The sequence below is a fragment of the Aptenodytes patagonicus genome, chromosome 3 (assembly GCF_965638725.1).
Source record: "Aptenodytes patagonicus chromosome 3, bAptPat1.pri.cur, whole genome shotgun sequence".
Lineage (NCBI taxonomy): Eukaryota > Metazoa > Chordata > Aves > Sphenisciformes > Spheniscidae > Aptenodytes > Aptenodytes patagonicus.
The window spans coordinates 26,111,305-26,134,224 of NC_134951.1; the positions used below are offsets into that span (position 1 = coordinate 26,111,305).

The window sequence follows — 22,920 nt, forward strand, 5'->3', positions numbered from 1 at the left end:
ATTAAAGAGTGTCAGCAATTTATTGTAGCACCCTATCATTAATTATTCACATAATATTTATTATAACAACTGAATATGATAAATTAATGTGATATTAATGTGAATATCAGTGAACAATACCTCGGTGAAGATTTTACTCAAATACTGTATTAATGCACCATTAAAAATCAAGTGCCATGTAAAATTTAATAAAGGAGCAATATCACTTAAATATGAAATGAAAACATTAAGTAGCTGGTTCTTTTCAGCTTTATCCTTTAAGTTTTTCACAACTTGCTTTAGGAACACTCCATACAGTTGAAATTTCTAATGGGGGGACAGGAAAATAATGCAGGTTAAAAACCAAACCAAACAAAAAAACCCCAGCACTCAAAAATAATTTTATTTTATTAATGTGTTATGCTTGAACTCTATGCAATGCTTACCATGAAAGGCTAGTTTGAACTCATGTCCTGGTTTCAGCTATATAGATACATAGTGTACACTGTATAGTGTACAAATAATATTTTCATTATATAGCATAGGTAAAATTTATCACAATTTCTTAAGGAGATAGTGAGCAGGGAAAACCCAGACAAGTAGACACAAACAGCATGCAAATCAGGTAATAGAATGAAAAATCTAAGTTAAGACAATCTCGGAAGGGAGAGTTAAGAATTAATTCAAACTTTCCTTCCCATTATCATGTGATGTCTGAATGCCTAAATCCTGGAAGAGGTGATCAAAGTGTTTAGTTACATGTCCTTGTGAACAGGGGAAAATAACCCTCTCTAATAACAAGTGTAGCTCTACAGCTATGATGCTGAGTAGAGAGGCTAGGTAAAGGCCATTCATATTAGCCAAGGTATTAAGGAGTTGAAAGAAAATTATTAGTAAATACAACCAAATATTCACTTCTATTTTGTCTTATAATCTTACTACTGCTTCAATTTTGCAATTAATGTTACAGACCGAGTATGATGGAATAAAATAAATTTATTATTTTGTACCTAATCTTTTCTTATAGCAGAACCATATCTTCTGTGACCTAATAAACATACATTTATTGTATTGTACCCCTCAGAGATTAACAAATCCAGCAGGGTGAACTAGCAATTTCTGAAATGTCTTTTGAAAAGAGAAGGTACCTACACTTGGGTGCTGTACCTTGCAATTCACTGTAAAGGTGTCTCCACTCAGGTTTCTACTCATGGTCTTCAATAATCAGTGAACAGCACATCTTTGGCAAGTAGGAAGGAAAGAATGAAATGTCTCCCCTCTTTCAGAATTTCATCAGCACGTCATAGTGCACCATAAAGGACTACCAAAACTAAAAGGCTCATTCCTCACCTGTTAGAGGATCACTGCAAATGATAAAAGTACTTAGGAGATGATTTAGGTGTACATCAGATGTATGCGTTCAGCACTGCAATCTAAACTCCCCCCTCTCCCTCAGCCCCTACTAATCAGCCACCTATCTCTGGAAATGTGTATACTCATCAGGTATCTTGTTTCATGTCACATTTCTGCTTTTGCACACACTCTACTCCCCACCAAGCCTGAGGAGAAACTTGCCACTGGTATCCAGAAAAAATGAAGCAGAGCTGCATCTAACTTCTCTCAGTACTGACAACTGCCTTTGGAACAGGCTGCCCAGGGAAGTGGTTGAGTCACCATCCCTGGAGGTATTTAGAAGCTGTGTAGACGTGGCACTTAGGGACATGGTTTAGTGGTGACTTGGCAGTGTTAGGTTTGAGGTTGGACTCTATCTTAAAGGTCTTTTCCAGCCTAAATGATTCTATGATTCTATGACAAAGCCATGCCAGTGTGCAGAAGGGAATATGAAATTCATGAGGCCAGGAACAGCATTCTGCACTGCAGCATGACAGTAAAACCTTTGGAATATGGTACTGAGCTGGAAGAATGCATACATTGTGGGCAGGGGGAGCATTTTCTGGATTCGAGATCTATTTTTAGTGTTCATTGTGGTGGTTCATTGAATTGTTACATTCAATTTTAAAAAAAAAATACTTATAGGAATGCTTCTTCTCTTAACCTATGAGTCTTCCTTTTTTAACAGTAGCACAACCCCAATACAGAGTGGTAGAAAGCTCCTGACTAGTTTAACTTAAAGCAAACTGGAAGGTAAGAAAAGCATGATTAAAAGCATAGTCCTGGTTTGCTAGATGAGATCTAGGAAATCTGCCTTAGTAACAGATTTCCCAGACGAATTGTGTGGCTCCTGTTTAAAAGGCTAATGAAGACAAGATAGCAGCCAAAACCTGATTGTGATGGTCTCATTTAGGTGGACATTAGCCTCAGAATCAGGGACTTCAACAGACTAAGGAGCTGTTCCACATCATTTCTGGACCCCAGTATTCACGAAGCTTCTGAGATTCACAGTTCTGTGTGCAGAAGTGCATGACTGCCTAGGCGCTTTACTCTTGGATCTGTACTCTAAGAGGACCAACTCACTGAAAGCTGGGCTTTGTCCTCAGGAAAAAGTAGTCAGCTCTGAAATGTAAATGAAACTGTAATATAATTTTTTAATTATAGGTAAAGAAAAAAAGAGCTATTGCTGGAAGGAAAAAGCGAGAAGAATATGTATCCACACTCTTGGGCAATTTTGTTCACACAACCATGAAATAAGTATAAATGTATGTATACACTTGCAACTATGTAAAAGCAAGTGACATAATGGGAATAAATTATATATGTGGAAGTAGTGTCAATAACCCATCATAACCACAATTAGTAATCAAACATGGTTTTGAAGAAAATGTATTTTTTCTGGAAAACACTGGAATAATAATTGAAGCAATAATAACAAAACAACAAATAATAACACAGGATGAGACGTCAATGAATGAAGGGGAAAGAAATTGTTTTCTGTTTTCAAATCCCAACTAGACAAAAGATAATCGGGAGAAGTTTGTCTGTACTCCAGTAGCTTGTTTTTCACCTACACACAAGCATACTAACAAACACAAAACCAGTAATTTTAAATGATAATTAAATTATTCAGAAGTAAATTTGGGAAATTAAACCTACAACACATAAGCAAACATGTCAATTACAGTAATGTGCCAGATGATAATGTTAACAACCTTATAGGTGACAAGCCATTTCAGAATAGTAAAAAACCAGATGCCTATATCAGTACTCTCAAATCTAAAGATATGGGTTATTTTAGTGACATTTCTTCTTCAAGACGCTGTGCATGTTTGTTTTTCAGGTAGCCCTGTGCCAGGATTGCTAGGAGGGTATTTTTAGCTTGACATTATCTATAGAAATATGCTCTTAATTCCATTAATTCTGTGCATCACACAAAATAGCAAAGTAGCAGAGTGTTTCTCTCTCTCAGTTCCCCTCAATCTTGCATTCCTCTCAGTTACAGTAAATTTTGAGTAAAAGAGAACACTGTGAATGCACATTTAGACAACATATCTCAAAGAACAGTTACATAAAAGTAGCCAGCCATGTTTTTTCCTTCAAAAGACTGTCTATGTGCTTTATACTGTGGGTAACTGCAGAAAAGCCTTACTGTAGGATACTGGCTGGAGTGAGTCACTAGTTAAGTAAAGACCGCAGGATATCTCTTTCAAATGCAATCACTGTGTCTAGAAAAATGGAAAACAGTTAGTACTCTTGTGTGAAAAGAGATTGAAGTGTCTCATCTGCAGATATCAACTACAAGCACATTTGACAGGGAAGCCATCACTGTTATTTGAGTGCTTTTGAGGAAGCTTTTACAGGAAATGAGATTTCTTTATGGATGACCCCACTACCTTTCTTTAAACAATTCAATGTAGAAAGAGACATTCTCTGTGAGGAGATTGGCAATCCCAGTGTTTCTACAGTTGGTGTAAAGAGGTGGAGGGAAGGGATCTTCCTGAACAGCCACATCATGTCAATGTAAACAGAGAATTCACCAGACAGCTAAGGTATGGGGAGTTGCTTCCACAGGAGAAGAACAGCTTTAAGGGGGGGGGGGGGGGGGGGAGATAAAGTTAAATCTTCTGAGATGGGAGAAATTTGACACCACCTTGGGTAATAATCATGTCTGTTCTTTAAACAGTGCAAAGGGAGTCAGCCCTAGGGGCCTGAATCTTCTCCACACTTTTTAGTTGCTAACAGTAAAGCTCTCTTCATCAAATAGTAGCAAGTAGGTGGCTGCAGGCACAAACTGCTTTCTAGTCAGGAGGGAGAGCTCCAAATGGAGGACATATTTAGAAATGGAGTGATGACCCAAAGGGAAACTCTAGGTAGTCTTCAAAACTCTGTGATGAGTTAGAATAATACTGCATAACCACTTGACGTGCATGGCTGAGATAAACATTAAAATAATTCTAATTGAAAAGACAAGAGAGCGAAGGGTTGACACAGGGAAATAAGATTTACAAGGACACCTGTTTATGAACATCTATCTGTTTTTACAGATAGACTTGGCGGTGTATTTTTGCTGTGAAAAAGAGGGTCCTTACTGAAGAAGAAGGGATGCTGCCTTATTCTGAGAGCCAACCAACTTCCAGGTACTCAGATAAAAACCTTTGAAGTTCAGGGCAAAACCATCTACCCGCATAGCATGGAGAGAAGGCCACTGAAAATGACGATAATGCAGTTTCTATGGGACTCGAAGTCTTGGACTAAAAATGCCAGCATCATGATGTTAGGCTAACCAGATCTCCCAAGCTCTGCTTTTGCCTTACCTGGAAAATAACTCCTCAAAGGAGAAGAATGGTGAAAAGGCACAAATGGTTCTCTGACCAGGAAAATTTCAGAACATGTTGGAGATGAACCCTGAAGGAAGGCCTTGAAATTATTCACTTGGATGGAGAAGGGTGAATGGCAATACCTTTGGAAACCCTGTTGGTTTGTTGTTTTTTTCACCAGCAGATGAAACTGAGTACTATTTCTGTGATACAAATCAGTATGTGCTTATGTGAATGTTTAGTTTATAAATTAAATGCAATTAAATTTGAAGGGCTTTCATCCTGAATCTGATTAAAAGAATCATTAAAGTATGTATTACCATGTCTCTTAGAAGGACCAAAAAATCCTTGTTGATGTATAAAGGTTGGTGTGTATATATCATCTAGATGAGTTTGGTCAGTGTAGAAATAATAATGAGGAAGAAATAATCAAGAGGCTATTGAACCCAGTAACGCACTTGTGAATTTGTGCCACTGAGTTGAGACTAGATTTAACTTCCGAATGTACACTCTAAAGCCAGCAGATTTCAGGACAAGGAGTTTCTTTTCACTCTTTTGAGAAAGAAGTAGTCTTTGTGTGAACTCCTCTTGAAGGTAAGAGGATATCTTCACCCCTAATGTCTTAGGTACCATGGCAACAAGAAATGGGACCTCTGTAAACATTCTTGGTGCTAAGAAAAAAATCATATGAAAGCAGCTTGAATTGAAGGGCACTGAGTGTGTCTTTCCCCCTCAGTTTCACTCAGCTGCTTAGCAGTTTCTTTCCTTGTATTTGTCTTAGTTACATTATAGTTATCTTTAGTCTGCTGCATTCTTAGAGACTGAATTTTCTTCACAGACTGAGATAAAAGAGTTATTTAGATATATTGTTTTAGATAAGTGCCAATTGGCTATGCATAATTTATAAAAGGTTTTCTTGATCAATTAGGAAGTGGGGTCTTGTACATGGATTTAATGACAGATGTCTTAGAACCAGTCTATAAATTTATTCAAAACTGAACATAATAAGAACAAAAAGGAAATATTGAGCTCTCTAAATAAATTTCCTTTCTATATGAATTACAGACTTATCATGTATACATGATTGTATATGTATCTCTAAATTATGCTTGGGAGAATATACAGGCATATCTGTGTCTGACACAGTAAGTGGTTACACTAGTCCTATAAATTCATGGCTAATTCAATGGCTGACACTTCATTAAGCTAATTACTGATACTTTGGTAATCTGCAACTTTGCAGTATGTCATGCACATTATGGAAATAACTAAGTGAGCATTTTCAAGATATCAGGTATGACTATCTTATTACTGTATATTATGTAGGAAAGGTTTTCTAAAAGATAAAAACATTTAAAAAAACAAAATGTACATAACAACAATATAAAATGTCTCTTTTCTACAGCACAAGGTAACAATATTCCTGCAGATCAATATGATTTTATATCTGAACTAAAATATACATGTGTTTGAATGGAACACAGAGAAGCCCACAAGAAAGAGAGAAACATCAAACAAAAAAACCCAAACAACCCCAAACAGGCAAATATCCCAAATTTCCCAAGACCTATAACTTCTTGAAGATTCCATATATCAAATAAGATACTAATTTTTATAGGAAATAATTAATATAGATATTCTTGCTACTTAGTGTAGTGCAGACATGCATTTTGATTCCTTTTCTAAGAAAATTGAATGTATGTCTGGTAACAAGTACTGAAATGAAAAGCAAGTAGGCAAACAATTTCATATTGAATTTATATATGGAAAATGCTAACTTTCTGAGCCTTTTATGTGGTTGAGCATCTTTGTTCATATGAATGTTGGCTGCACATAACTGAAAAATAAATGTTCTGTAAACAATAATGGTTCAAAATTTATATTCAAATGACACATGAATAAAATTAAGCAACAAATAGAGCACATATTTAAACATGAAAGCGAATAATATAAACCAAAAAATTCCATTTTATGAAGCAAGGTTCACAAGATGGTAATTCTGAATAAAATCTTCAACATCAACTATATAGCTTATCATTCTAGCACAATTCTTAGTATATATGGAACTTCATAACAATTATTCAATTTTTCAAAGAATATAAACTGAACAATATTCATTTAATTTTCTCTTATTCCAACAAATATCTCTAACCTCATATATAAAAATGATAACTAATGAATTTGGGAACAGACACAGATAACTTTCCAAATAATAATACTTAAAAAGTAGTAAAAAATATATCAGAAAAAAAGAAAGCTTACATAAAATGAACACATATTAGCTTTTGTTTCCTTACATTATTAAAGTGTGCATAAAGATTGGCAGATTATACTTTTAGTGCATGTTGTCAACTTTAAATTAATTCTTCATGATTTAAAGATGCCAGTGAAAAATATTTTCTTATTTTTCCAGTGTTGTCACAACAGTTAGCATACATATTCACTCACTATATACTAAATATATTTAAATACATATGTGTTCCTTCCTAATGCAATTTACTGATTCTTTGGCATTTTCAGAATTTAACTAGAGGAGCAGCAACAGACATTTCTTACTCCAGCAACCAATTGGCTCTTACATAAAAGTGGACTGCTGGGTTCCTCCTTACATACCACGTACCACAAGGAAAGGTTTTTGTCTTTCTTCTTGCAAGGCTTGGTTATGAAGACAGGTCTACAATTTATCTGAACTTTTAGTCAACATCAAATTAAAAGTGGTTGTAATTTTGCCCCCGCTTTGGCTAAACTGCAGCATGATACTACAAAGGCAGGTTCTGTTTATATGGTACAGATATCCTCCTCGAGAGGACCTTGAAAGTCCAAAGGATTCACTAAATGCATTTCTCAGAAACTACAAGTGGTTTCAAGACTGAAATTTTATACCTTCAATCCCTAATCCATGGATCTTTGTCTGGAAAGTCTAGAAATCCCTCCTAAAGCATACCATCTTTCCATGTATGCTATAGGCAGTATCAATTCACTTTTCAGAGATTAGATTTTCTCAGAATAGAGAAATCATAGCACACAGATATGTGGCAGAAATGGGAATTCAAAGTAGGTCCAATGAAACATAAATGCAGGCAACCAAAGGTGGTATGTGCTGGATTACAGAAGTACTTTAGCTCTGAAACTGGTGTCTTAGCCACAAGGCTTCATACATGCACTAACAAGGTGTATGATAAAGGAGCAATAAAAATGTTGGAACGAGCAGGCCAACTGGGACACTTTTGTCAAAGACTGATTAGAAATAACTAACTAACTAAATAAATAAATAAATGGAAGTAATTCCTCTATTTAGGCATCTAAATGGTGCCTGGAGACTGATTCATTTCACTGTAAATAGATACCTAAATCTAGGATTTCTACTGACTTTATTGTCATAGATATCTATAATTAGAGCTTAAAATTCTTGCTCACATGTACGCAACAACACTGCAAACAGTCAAATTTAGATGTTTGGATCTGAATCTCAATCCCATCCACTATAAAATAACTGCAGACTGAGAACCCCTTCTCACAACCCATAGTCCTGGAACCAGTTAAATTCCTGGTACATGACAGCTGGTGATGGACACACAGCTGTCCTCTGGGGAGTTAGATAATGAATTTGTAACCTCTCACTTTAATACCACTTTGTGTCTTCTAGTAATTTGTCATAATATCTAGTCATCTTACAGTCCTCTAGGACTGTGTTTGGGTTTTGAGGGGTTCTTTTTTGTTTGTATTTTTGTGTTTGGGGTTTTTTTTTGAGATAGAGACTACCATTATTTAAATATACAAGTATTTATCCCTTTCTATATTTTGTCTATGTTTTTTAAGATGTCAGATACAGAATCATATTTTTAAACTATCATATTGTACTTTGATATGACTTTACAGAAATTGATAACATTCATAGATATTTTTATTAGGTAGAAACACTTTTCTTCTTAAGAGGCCTACCTTTCTTCTGCCACTCCTCAAAATATATCAGTGATTTGCTTAGAAAATGCTTTATATTACTATGATTTTTATTCATTCCATTTTGCTTCCTATAAATTATATAGGTACTAAATACATTAATATGTTGACTGTATTAGAATCAGCTACTTAAGGAACATTTTTAATAAGCAACAGTTAAGCAACATGCAGTAGCAAGAGTTTTTATTCTCAGTTTTAATTGCACATGGATATAGCCTAACGATACCTTGATAAAACTAATGTTTAACATATTAAAGAATTGTAATAAGGCACAATTAATGGTCATCTTTTCTTCAAGAACGGAGAAATAAGGAGCTAATTTTCCATTTACACACATGAACAGCTATAGAATAGCTGAAAACTCTTAAAATTAGGGAAAATAAAATGCTAGGTTCAAAGTGAGTATGTGAATATTATTCTAGTGAAATTTGCACACTTTAAATCAATATGGACTGAAGGAGTTAGTTAGGTCTCTTCTCCCTGGAGAAGAGAAGGCTCAGAGGGCGACCTCATCACAGTATTCCAGTACTTAGAGAGTACAAAGAGGATGAAGGCTCTCTCTTCACAAGGAGCCCTATGGAGAATCATAGATCATAGAATAGTTTGGGTTGGAAGGGACCTTTAAAGGTCATCTAGTCCAACACCCCTGCAATAAGCAGGGACATCTTCAACTAGATCAGGTTGCTCAGAACCCTGTCCAACCTGACCTTGAGTGTTTCCAGGGATGGGGCATCCACCACCTCTCTGGGCAACCTGTGCCAGTGTTTCACCACCCTCAGCGTAAACAATTCCTTCCTTCTATCTAGTCTAAATCTACCCCCCTTTAGTTTAAAGCCATTCCCCCTTGTCCTGTTGCAACAGGCCCTGCTCAAAAGTTTGCTGCCAGCCTTTTTATAAACCCCCTTTAAGTACTGAAAGGCTGCAAGAAGGTCTCCCTGAAGCCTTCTCTTCTCGAGGCTGAACAACCCCAACTCTCTCAGCCTTTCTTCATAGGAGAGGTGTTCCATCCCCCTGATCATTTTTGTGGCCCTCTTCTGGACCCGATCCAACAGGTCCGTGTCTTTCCTGTGCTGAGGGCTCCAGAGCTGGACGCAGTACTCCAGGTGGGGTCTCACCAGAGCAGAGCAGAGGGGCAGAATCATCTCACTCGACCTGCTGGCCATGCTTCTTTGGATGCAGCCCAGGATACAGTTGGCCTTCTGGGCTGCGAGTGCACATTGCTGGCTCATGTCCAGCTTTTCATCCACCAGGACCCACAAGTCCTTCTTGGCAGGGCTGCTCTCAATCCCTTCATCCCCCAGCCTGGATTGATACTGGGAGTTGCCCCGACCCAGGTGCAGGACCTTGCCCTTGGCCTTGTGGAACCTCATGAGGTTCACACGGGCCCACTTCTCGAGCTTGTCCAGGTCCCTCTGGATGGCATCCCGTCCCTCTGGCGTGTTGACCGCACCACTCAGCTTGGTGTCATCTGCAAACTTGCTGAGGGTGCACTTGATCCCACTATGTCATTGATGAAGATATTAAACAGTACTGGTCCCAATATGGACCCCTGTGGGACGCCACTCGTCACCAATCTCCATCTGGACGTTGAGCTGTTGACCACCACCTTCTGGATGCGACCATCTAACCAATTCCTCACCCACCGGACAGTCCACCCATCAAATCCATACCTCTGCAGTTTAGAGAGAAGGATGTTGTGGGGGACCATGTCAAAGGCCTTACAGAGGTCCAGAAGACAAGGGGCAACAGGTACAAGTTACTCTCAATATAAGAAAGAAATTTTTACAGTGAGAACAATCAGTCACTGGAACAACCTTCCCAGGGATGTGGTAGAGTCCTCATCACTGTAGTTTTCAAGATGCAATTGGACAGGGTGCTAGATAATCTCATCTAGGCTCCCTTTCCCACAAAAGGTTGGACTAGTTGATCTTTCGAGGTCCCTTCCAACCTGAGATGTTCTATGATTCTGCCATTCTATGATATAGGACGGTGAACATTTGGTTAGCCAACATTCATAGACAGTGTTAAGAAGCCAGTGATACTTCTAAGACAAATCAAGCTGAAAATAGCCTAAGACTTAAATCTAGACTTTCCAAATGTATGGCAAGCTCCATATGATATTGGCTTCTCTCTCATCTGTTACTTTCTTTCATCATGGGTTAAATTAGCCCAGGTTTTTAAAACAAAATTAGAAATGGTTTACTTTTTTTCTATAAAAACTATATATGTCTCTTACATCCATATACGATGTAGGTGATATGACTTTTTTCAGATATAGAGATACATCCCTTTAAAACAAACAAAAGAAATAAGTCAAAGCTGAGTTTCTCCCTTAATGAAATAAAATCTTATTTAAAACAAGAACCCTCTTGAGGAAATCTATTTAGAGGTGTGTGGAACTATTTGACATTTCAGAAACATTATGTCAATTGTACCTGATCAGATTCATTTCACATGGTGGTGATAAAACCATCTCACAAATCAAATACAGCAACAGTACAAATTTTATAAAATCCTTCCCCAGAGCATTTCCCAGAAAAGAACTGTTCACTCAATTTGAGCTTATAGTTACTGATTTTTAACAAAAGCACATTAATTTTAAAAATTACAGTTTACAATGCTGTAATACAGTTTATAGTTTATAAACTGTAAAAAAACCCCAAAAAACAGTTTAGGGTTACAAGAATAAAAACACAATATGAAAAAACACCCTTAAAACCAGATGGGGGACTCTAACAAAGGCTGTTTTTGCCTAAAAGCTCTAAACATTGTTTCTTTACCCTGAAAGACAAAGTAAGAAATTTATATCTTAATTATGGCAAACATACAATTCAATAATTAGATTTACATTTTGTCTCACAAGACATTTTGATCTTATTTTCTATCACAATTCTAACTATTCTTCTTTCTTATTTTTTGTTCTCTAAGTAAAAGAGACATGCATTACTTATATCTTGCACTGACTTTATAATTTGTACAGCTTGGGGATCAATCCTTTCAACCCAAGTGCTTTGTTCTCTGCCCAGTATTCTGACACATGCCATGTGCTATTAACGATTTGATGAATGAAATGAAAGCATGTGACCACCTACCCACACACCTTGGCAGAGGTGCACTCCATACACGCCGACCACCTCCCAGGCAGGTAAGTTTATTAGCACCTTCCAGGCGATACCCAGGGAAACAAGAAAAGATCAAGGAATCTCCAACACCAAAATGAAAACCGATTCGCCTACTGAAGGCAGGAACACCAGGATCATCACATGGCTCCAGATCATATTCTGTAGGCAGTAAAACATAATATATAAATAAATGGGACAAGTTGTCCACATGGGAAAAAAAAAAGCTTACCAAATTAGTTGCATTGTGTCAGTATGGAACACTTGGAAAACATGTATTTCAGAGTTGTGTTCTCTACTAAAACCCACTACTGTTTCTAAATGTCTATTATGGTTATATATACAGTAATTATGTATCTATTGTGTCCCACCCACACTACATTTATTTTCTTAATTTCAAGGGCTGTAATCAGCTGGTACTGTAAGTGGTTTACTATAATTTTGTTTAATTACATCCTTTGTATATAATTCTTGATTTGTTTCATCTGAACTCCCAAACAGCTTTGGAAGCGAGACTTACAGTTAAAGAAAATCATTATGTAATGAAGAAAAATCTAATCTAATCATTATGTAATGAAGAAAAATCTAATGAAAAATCTAACAAAAATTCAAACAAAGGGTCAGGTGAATGAAAAGACATATGACCACATTTTCAAAAAGTGTGCTTGAGTTTCCTAAGTAAAGCTACACTCTTAATCAGGCAATCTCTATTTACATACCTTTTAGAAATCCTACAGGTGTCACCCAAATGAAAACATATATAGAATCACTAAGATTGGAAAAGACCTCTAAGATCATCGAGACCAACCGTCAATATATATATAATATATATATTATACATATTATATATATCTCTATATATATATTATATGTAATATATATATAATATATATATTAAAGTAGTTTCAATGCCTAATTTTTTTGTCTCTTTTATAACTATGCATCAGGAATAATTCAGGTGGAGTCAGAACAAATTAATGGGCAAAAATCAGGGCTGTTAGGTAGAGAGGGACTACACTGAACTCAGGAAATGTCTGAGCCACACATTCTCTCATCCTCACAGAGTACGCTGGGGAAGCATCACTGTATGTTTGTTCTGTTTTGTAGGGTTTTTTTCTTCCTTAGATATTCACTACTGACCACTGTTCAAGAAAAGATGTTGAAAAAGATAAACTTTAGTCTAACCCAAAAAGTATGATTTTATATTCTTCAGAATATGATCCAAAAGACCCAAGAGATCACTTAGAAGAGTGACACTTCTGATAACTGATAAGAAGAGCCATTTTCTAAAACATTACCTTGGTGGAAGGTAAGGTCAAATCTACTTAATTAGAGGAAGAAACTTTATTTAGTCAGGGGAAAAACCTAACCCAAAGTTTCTGAATGAGCATTTAAACAGCTGACTTACTGAATAAAATAAAGAAACCCTTCCCTATAGTAACTGCCTTGTGGGAAGGTCCTGAATAGTAGAAGGAATCTATAAACCACAACCACACCAGTTTCTGCTGGCAAAAGTTCTAAGTTTTGAAAACACAAGATCTACTACCTCTGCTCAGCACTATAAAGGCTGAGGTAGACATGGAGATACCCTGTGACAGACCTTTAGGCACCTGGGAATTTTCCTGACAAATTTCTGTGTTAGATGACATTCAAAACAGGTTAAGGCCTTCTCGCTAAATACTTCTTACTATGGAGAAAGACATTCTGATTGTGTGAAAATAAGAAAACAAGCCCACCCATTTGTGTCATAAAGTTAGTGTACCTGATTATATTTCTCAAAGTATTTATTTAATATAAATTACGGCATATGATGGCTATCTATGTATGTATCAGTTGTAGATACGGCATAAACCTTTGCTTGTGTTTCAAAAATTCTGTGATCCACATATTTTGTTACTCTACAATTTATCCCCTTGCATCCATAATGATACTTTGCGTATTTTTCTACAAGTTACCTAGCCCTCTAACATTTTGAGTTATTTATAAATAAACTATCAGAGATTTCATTTAATATTTGTATTTACATTTCAAACTTCTAAAACTGCTGACCTCTGATTTGGTTAGTCCAAAGTGTCTAGAATGAATGTAATTCAGCATTTGATATGAGTAAGTCCAACTTACTCACTATTGGTCTAATCAGTGAGGTGTGTTTTTTTTTTCTTTTTTAAATAAGCAAGCTAAACAAGATACATTATTCGTAAATAGCATGGTCATCTGTAAACATTGCCAGATCTCAACAAAATGTATTAATTGTTTTTCAGTTCTTGAAAAATGATGTAAGAGAGTTGGATATATGAGTTCCTTATGTACTTCTTCCACAGAATATCCATGTGCATGAGCATCTCAACTAGCGGTTGATTCATTCATATGTGTATCTGTAAATATTCTACATTCCAGTAATAGAGATAGGCAAAGAAAATTATTGAGAAATGTATTTTATTTATTGTCTAGTTTTAGAAGACTGTAAATAAGAAGCAGTAACTTAAATTTTTCAATTATCTTAAAGAGGAATTTGTAAAAATTATCAGAACTTCTTCATATAACAACAGCTAATAAATCTTTTATTTTATTTTTATATACACATTTTCTATTCCAAAATCAGTCTTCAGTTTAGACTCCTCTATGACTCTGAATTAGCACACTACTGTTTTTTTACAGTTTCTATACTTCCTTTAGTAAAACAGTACCAGTTAGTTTCTTTCTTCTGAAGCAGTACTTTCTATCTTTGTATTTTCTTCCCCCTTAATTTTCCTCCAAACTTCTTTTTCACACAGTTGATGGTTCTCTGAGAACAGGGAAAACTTCTCCTTAAAACAGTCACATCACCAACATCCTTCTCAATCTGTTGGCCACCTTTATAAACCTTAGCAAGTTTTCTATGATAGAGACTATACAATTTCTATTGACTTTTTTTACTGGTGTTTCATAATGTTTCTGCTAACTGAAACAGTTTCTGGATATTTAGCAGAATGGAATTTCTTACCTGAAAATGTTATGTTGAAACCTTCATAAGAAATTGAAAAATCAGATATAAATCGAAGCTGTGCAGTAAAATTTCCAAAGAGGCCAGCTTTAATTGTAGGGGGTAAGACTGAGCCAGTTAACCTGGCTACTGGTTCTGTGAAGCTTCCATCTTCAGTGATGAGCAAATAGTCATGAGAGCTCTCAAGGTGGAAGGTATGAAAAACCAGCTGTACACCTTTAAAAATATTAAAAACGGGGAAAAGAAAAGCATTTAATAGGAAGATTTTCTCTTCCTTTATACACAGGGGACATAGAACGTAAATCTTGCATGATATGGAAAGATTTTTAGAAAAAGTCACACATGGAATCAAAACCCGAAATTCAGAGAATAAAACTTGCAGAAAGCATGTAGGCTCGACCAATGAATATGTGCAGTGTGGATATTTGTTTAGCTCACCATAAATCAATAGCTCCCATAAGAGAATTGATGGGATTCAGTGTTATTTGTATACAACACTCTGAAAATCTAAATTTGTATTGTATAGATTTTATTCAAGGTCCTGTATGTCTCTTTTATTTATAATCTCTACCATGATCTCACTATTAAACTAGGAGACATACTTTAATAATTGGCTAAAATTTTGTATTCATGTTTTATTTTTGCATTTCCTCCAGCACAATTCTGTTTTTTACTCTAAACTTCGGTGAAGTGCCCATACACAAGGACAAAGCTGATACAAGTTTTATGTATGGTCTTCCATATATACAGATTCATATTTTCTGGGACCAGTCCTTTTTTCAAGTCATGACTGTTTTTTCAGTTGCCAACTTCCAGTCCAGCAATGAATTAAATTTTCAATTACAGTTAGGTTTTCAAATACAATTATTTACTGTGGGGAACAACATTCTTCTTAGAAAGTCTTCTCATATACTTAATATTTAAAATGCCATGAGATTTAAACAAAAATCCAGACCGTAAGAAGATTTTAAACAGTAGAAACTTCCAATATACTTCTTAGACTATCACACATAACAAAGACTTTTCTTGTCATAGAAAGGAGATTGAGGAATATTTTTATTATGCTTTGATTCAGTGGTATGTAACACATCATTAGTACTTCCTAGGCCTTTTTCCTTAGTTCTTTTACACATTTTCCTAACAGATAAGCTGCCAAGTTCAGCTGTGCATCCAAATGCTACTCTACTGTATATATAAGATAAAGATATATAATTTTTGGCCCTAATGACTTAAGTCTGAAATCTAAGGTTACTAATACACAGATCAAATCTGCTTCTTCATGCTTAATAATGGAGAAGAGCTATCAACAAGGTCCCGACAGCTTTCACTGAAAAATTTAGTGCTATTTAACAATTAACTATTATTTTCATATATTTTACCTCTTCTACTTTCTGCCCATTTTTCTAAGAGAGACTAAAACACATTTCCTCTGGTAACTGTTGAAAGAATGTTTCTCTTGCAAAAAAAATCCCACAAACTAGAAACACTGCATTTGAAGATATTTATTTTGGGAAATTAAACTTCTTCCTCAAAAAAATGGCAGAAAGCACTGATTTAACTCAATTCATAAAAGGCATTTTATAGTGTTTGTGTGTTCGAGTTTTTTAAACATAGACATTACATATACATATGCAATTCATATTAGATTCTTACCCTTGCCATGTGACACTTCAATAGTCCAAGTGCAGTTTAAAGAGTTTGGATAAAAATCAGGAAAACCTGGAGAAAGAACAGTTCCACTCTTCCCATGAATATATCCACCACATAAAGCTTAACAAGAGAAAAAAAGGGGGGGGGGGGAACCAACAGAAGTCATACAGAAGTCCTGGTTTTTATTAAAAAAAAAATTCTAGTTTACTTTTTGAACTACCCTTAAAATTGAAAATAGGGTCAAGTATTAAAATAAAAAGTTAATTCATCCAAAGCCATGACATTCACATTTGACAACAATTTGTTTATTCTTACATTAGTCCTTGAAAGGGATTTTATTTTTCATCTACAGCCTCTCCTGTTAGTTAGTAGAATACAAAAATAAGTAAAACTTTGTTCCAGAATATTGTAAGTATTAATTCCTATTGTAGTAGTATTTAAGAAGATTAATTTTTTTTCTCAACTAACTAAAAAATCAAATATCTTGCAGCTACTTTTCTTGCACTACATATTTAGAAAGGTATATATTTAATACCATTTTTATCAAACAAAAATATTTAAGAAAAAAATGTATTTTTTTCAAATAATAGAAAAGTTTGTCTCTATTTGATTTCTTCTGTGATGTTCAGGGAAAAAAAAAGTGTATTTTACTCTCTTTCAAAGATTTAGATTGTCCTATCATAAGTATTTTATTTGGAACTGAGTATTTTTAAATGTACAAGAACTACGCTGGAAAACATTTTATGCATACTAGCATTTGCTAAACTAGGCTGCTCAAATTTGCATGGCAAATTAATTAAAGTTTAAGATTTGCATGCTGAATTGCTCACTGATCTTATAAATACAGCATGGCTGTGCTTTTCACTCATCTGTTGCTGTCCAGCTTTTTATGTTGGTTTTTTTTTTAATTTTAATAAACTAAGTATTTAACAATAAAACAACAAAGCATTAAGATGCTTTTAGTCTTCTTCCTCACATAGAGGGTTATACTTTGCCATAAACTAGATGGCAAATACACATGACAAAATGTTCAATAAACTTGCAGTATGTGTATGTAAATGTATAAATAAAATAGATATATACATACAAATTTGCTGGCATTATAGCCTAAGTTCTTTTTTTAATTTCTTATTAGACTAAGGTGTTTATTAAAGTTTTACTATTTTTTGAATTTATGTATTATACATATTTCTAAATAAGTAAAAGGAAAGGAAATGTTTCTAGTCTGGTTTTGCCTATATACAAATATATGTATTTCTGCACATAAGCATGAATGAGAATATGCCTGGGTAAAACCACAGTAAATATATGGTTGATAACATTACTTAATAATAAATAACATAATTACAGATATCAGGTTCATAATGCCATAAATGAATGGTACTATACATTCATTCAAAATCCCTCTTATTCTGTAAACATCACAGAAGGAAGAAAAATATTTGACTGTGCAACGTTCCTTAAAGCAGACATTAAATATTTACAAATAATTTACATAGTTTTAAGTTTAAAATTTAAAATATGTAAACGACCTGGTTTTATTTAGCTCTCCCTACAAAATTATTTTCACGCTCCACCTTGAGATTATAGTATTTTAAGAATGACACATTACTTAGAGGGAACTTTAGCCACTGCGTCTCTGTACACAGTTCTTTTTCTTCTTTGTGGGCATGAAACAAAGCAACGTGTTTTTCCCTTAGGGATTTATTCTGCTGATTTAATTTCTGAAGTTGCAATTGTGAGAACATGTGAGGTCTGCAGGTGACTGCAAAATGCTCATTTCAACCTCAGTTAAAACTGCCATATTCCAAAAATTCGGATCACAACTTTTTGAGCCTCAAAAGGCAAACACTCTAACACAATGATTACCTAAAAGAATGTGAGTTTTATTTCATCTTTTTAGACTAGTTAATTCAGTGTAGTTGAATATGTGAGGAAAAAAGAAGAAATTGAGTGTAACCCTTGTACGTTGCTTGCCTAGAGGCCCTACTCCAGAAAGGCTTGAAATTTTCTATTATACACTTATGCCGAAAGTGGGTGATGGACCTGGAAAATAAGGACTCTCTTTCAATGAGTGAAAATTAACTAGATATTTCTGTAGTTCAACATTCATATGCAAACAAAAGAGTTGAATATTTGTGGTTTAACTCAAAAATACATTAACAATTTTTAGTACAAAGTAAATTGAAAAAGAATAGGATACTATTCAGAGTTAAGATTCCAACAATAGTTTTCTTCAACCCATTGCAGCAAAGCAAAAAAGCAAAAGGAATCCATAAAACCAACGGAAGAATACTAAAAATGCTTTGCTCATTTTAAAATTACAGCTTATTGGAAGATTTGTGACACTCCAAAGTTCATCGACTGTGTGAAGAACATGCAGTCTAAAATTTGATCACAAAATGCAATTGAAAACAATAGTTTGCTTCTGTCCTTGCGAAGGAGAAACAAGTTGTAATGCTTACAAGGTGAGTGAGTTTCAATGGTAGATTAGTTTGCTTTGTAGCGATTAAGAGCTTTTAACTATATAATAACCTTTTGGTAGCTTATATGTTTTGTGCATGGGTCCAGAAGGCTGTAGTGAGAATTAGAAGCCTGAGTGAGAGTAAGTGCTCAGATTTAACAAAACAGTTTAAAACAGTGTCAGAAACTAAAATACTTTGCTGAATTTAACTCTAAGTTTGCCTTTTGACATTCCACTGTAATCAATTAAAACCTTGGACCTGAAAAGGGAGTCAGAAATTCACTAATGTAAGTAATTCACTAAAGCGAGAGCCTTTGTTGGTATGGGTTTGGGTCTTCTCCCTTCACACATTGATCTTTCATCACTGCCTTAGAACACAGTTATATCTTAACAAGAAAGAAGCCTGATCAAGACAAACATGCTTTTAAAGGTAATCTTTTAGCAACCAGAAGGGAGAAAATAGGAAGTTTTAGCAGGAAGTTTAACGAAAGGAGCTTATGGAGAATTTTCAGAGATGCTGGGTTCTATCCCTATTGAAATAGGGATTGAAATAGCAAAGCCACCGAAGCAAAGGGCTCCGGAGCAGAGGATCACGCCGGGGGACCCTTCCTAAAGTGGCAAAACCACAGCAAAACCTGCAAAGGCAAAAGCACAGGGGGTGAGAGGGTGCTCCAGCCCCCTGCCCGGAGCCAGAGGAGTGAGCTCCTGAGGAGCGGCAGCTCTGACTCAGCGTGGACAGGGACAGGAGGGACGGTGGCCAAACGCCCTCACATACAAGAGCAGCCCCCAGGGAGCACGAGCAACCTGAAGGGTGGCGAACAGGGCGGGCAAACAGGACGTGGCACATCATAAGGGCGTGGCGCAGCACTTTGCGCGGCAGTTCACACAGGCAGGGCATGCAGAGAAGGCAAGCGGGCAGGGCACAGTCCCCCTCCTGGCTCTAGAGGCCAACTCAACCAGTAGTCGTCGCCCTACCAGAAGAGGACCAGCTATGGTTTCCACTCGGCTGAAAGCCGTCACCAGAAGGAATGTGGCGACCCAGACGGAGCCCTCACGCAAGCATACAGCTGTCCAGGTCTCCAGCTGCAGGAAGTGCCTGAGCCTGTCACTTGTACTGGAGGGCAGCAGAGACAACACCTATGTGCGGTGTGGCCAGGTGGATGATCTGCTCAGCCTGGTGGCAGAGCTGAAGGAGGAAGTGGAAAAGTTAAGGAGTATCAGGGAGTGTGAGAGGGAGATAGATTGGTGGAGCCACACCCTACCGTCCCTGAGGCAAAGGCAGCAGATGGAGGCTTCACAAGAAGCAGAGGATCCCCTGCCCTCTTGCCACCAGGTAGAAAGAGGGGACCTAAGTGACAGAGGGAATGGAAACAGGTCCCTGCTCGGGATGACAGGCGAACCCCCGCCCAGCCTCCCTCACCTTCCAGGTTGACCTTACAGAATAGATATGGGGCCCTGGAACTTGAGGGCCAGGCAAATAAGGATGTAGATGAAGGTCCATCCAGGAGATTGCCTAGGGTGAGGCAGTTAGCCCCACGCTTTATGACTGCCTTTGTTAAGAAAAAAAGGAGGGTAATTGCCATAGGCGATTCCCTTCTGAGGGGAACAGAGGGCCCAATATGCCAACCGGACCCATCCCACAGGGAAGTCTGCTGCCTCCCTGGGGCCCGGGTCAGAGACATTACTAGGATGTACCAGACTTCCTGGTCTGGTACAGCCTTCCAACTACTACCCGCTGCTGGTTATACAGGCTGGCAGTGATGAGGTTCCAGAGAGAAGTCCAGAAGCGATCAAAAGGGACTTCAGGGCACTTGGGCAACTGGTTGAAGGATCAGGAGCACAGGTAGTGTTTTCCTCAATCCCTATAGTGGCAGGAAGAATACTGAAAGGAACAGGAAAACACACCTGATCAACACGTGGCTCAGGGGCTGGTGCCATCGGCGGAATTTTGGCTTTTTTGATCATGGGGAGGTTTACACGGCACCAGGCCTGCTGGTGGCAGATGGAGTTCAGCTGTCTCACAGGGGGAAAAGGATTCTCGCTCATGAATTGGCAGGGCTCATCGAGAGGGCTTTAAACTAGGTTCGAAGGGGGAAGGGGATAAAACCAGGCTCACTAGAGATGAGCCTGGGGGTAGCATGCCAATGCTGGGGGTGAAATCGATAGCCCAGCTCAAGTGCATCTACACCAATGCACGCAGCATGGGCGGCAAGCAGGAGGAGCTGGAAGCCATTGTGCAGCGGGATAGCTATGACTTAGTTGCCCTCACAGAAACATGGTGGGGTGACTCTCATGATTGGATTGCTACAATGGATGGCTATAAACTCTTCAGAAGGGACAGGCGAGGAAGGAGAAACGGTGGGGTACCTCTGTATGTTAGGGAGTGTTTCAATTGTCTAGAGCTCAACGATTGTGATGATGATACGGTTGAGTGTTTATGGATAAGGATGAGGGGGAAGGCCAAGGAGGCAGATATCCTGCTGGGAGTCTGTTGTAGACCACCCAACCAGGATGAAGGGGCGGATGAAGCATTCTACAAGCAGGTGGCAGAAGTCTCACAATTGCTAGCCCTTGTTCTCGTGGGGGACTTCAACTTCCCGGATGTCTGCTGGAAATACAACACGGCAGAGAGGAAGCAGTCTAGGAGGTTCCTGGAGTGTGTGGAAGACAACTTCCTGACGCAGCTGGTAAGTGAGCCTACCAGGGGAGGTGCCTCGCTTGACCTGCTGTTTACAAACAGAGGAGGACTGGTGGGAGATGTGGTGGTCAGAGGCCGTCTTGGGCTTAGCGACCATGAAATGGTAGAATTCTTGATTCTTGGTGAAGTAAGGAGGGGGGCAGCAAAACCGCAACCATGGACTTCCAGAGGGCAGACTTTGGCCTGTTCAGGACGCTGGTTGAGAGAGTCCCTTGGGAGACAGTCCTGAAGGGCAAAGGGGTCCAGGAAGGCTGGATGATCTTCAAGAAGGAAGTCTTAAAGGCGCAGGAGCAGGCTGTCCCTGTACGCCGTAAGAAGAACGGGCGGGGAAGACGACCAGCCTGGCTGAACAGGGAGCTCTTGCTGGGACTCAGGAAAAAAAGGAGAGTTTACCACTTGTGGAAGAAGGGGCAGGCAACTCAAGAAGAGTACAGGGATCTCGTTAGGTCGTGCAGAGAGGAAATGAGAAAGGCAAAAGCCCAGCTAGAACACAATCTGGCCACTGTCGTTAGAGACAACAAAAAAAGCTTTTACCGATATATTAATGACAAGAAGAGAGCCAAGGAGAATCTCCATCCTTTATTGGATGTGAGGGGGAACATTGTCACCAAGGATGAGGAAAAGGCTGAGGCACTTAATGCCTTCTTTGCCTCAGTCTTTAACAGGCAGACCAGTTATCCTCAGGGTAATCAGCCCCCTGAGCTGGAAGACAGGGACGGCGAGCAGGATAAACCCCCCATAATCCAAGAGGAAGCAGTCAATGACCTGCTCTGCCACCTGGACACTGACAAGTCTATGGGGCCGGATGGGATCTACCTGAGAGTGCTGAGGGAGCTGGCGGAGGAGCTCGCCCAGCCACTCTCCATCATTTATCAGCAGTCCTGGTTAACGGGGCAGGTCCCAGACGACTGAAGGCTTGCCAATGTGACGCCCATCTACAAGAAGGGCCGGAAGGAGGATCCGGGGAACTACAGGCCTGTCAGCCTGAACTCGGTGCCGGGGAAGATTATGGAGCAGTTCATTTTGAGGGCGCTCACAAGGCATGAGCGGGACAACCAGGGGATCAGGCCCAGCCAGCACGGGTTCATGAAAGGCAGGTCCTGCTTGACCAACCTGATCTCCTTCTATGACCAGGTGACCCACATAGTGGATGAGGGAAAGGCTGTGGATGTGGTCTACCTGGACTTCAGTAAGGCCTGTGACACTGTCTCCCACAGCATTCTCCTCGAGAAGCTGGCGGCTCACGGCTTAGACAGGTGGACTCTGCGCTGGGTCAAAAACTGGCTGGACGGCCGGGCCCAGAGAGTTGTGGTGAATGGAGTTCAATCCAGTTGGCGGCCGGTCACGTGTGGTGT

The 22,920-nt window shown here is 38.1% G+C and overlaps 1 protein-coding gene across 1 annotated transcript in view; it reads right to left on the minus strand.

The window, feature by feature from the left end:
• Positions 1-22,920, minus strand: part of CSMD1 (CUB and Sushi multiple domains 1) — a 1,284,461-nt gene that overhangs the window by 289,717 nt on the left and 971,824 nt on the right. Inside the window, exons 19-21 of the mRNA XM_076332906.1 lie at positions 16,407-16,523; positions 14,754-14,969; positions 11,744-11,932 (exon numbers count right to left, since the gene is read on the minus strand). Coding sequence (XP_076189021.1) covers positions 11,744-11,932; positions 14,754-14,969; positions 16,407-16,523 — 522 coding nt within the window. The remainder of the gene's footprint in view (positions 1-11,743; positions 11,933-14,753; positions 14,970-16,406; positions 16,524-22,920) is intronic.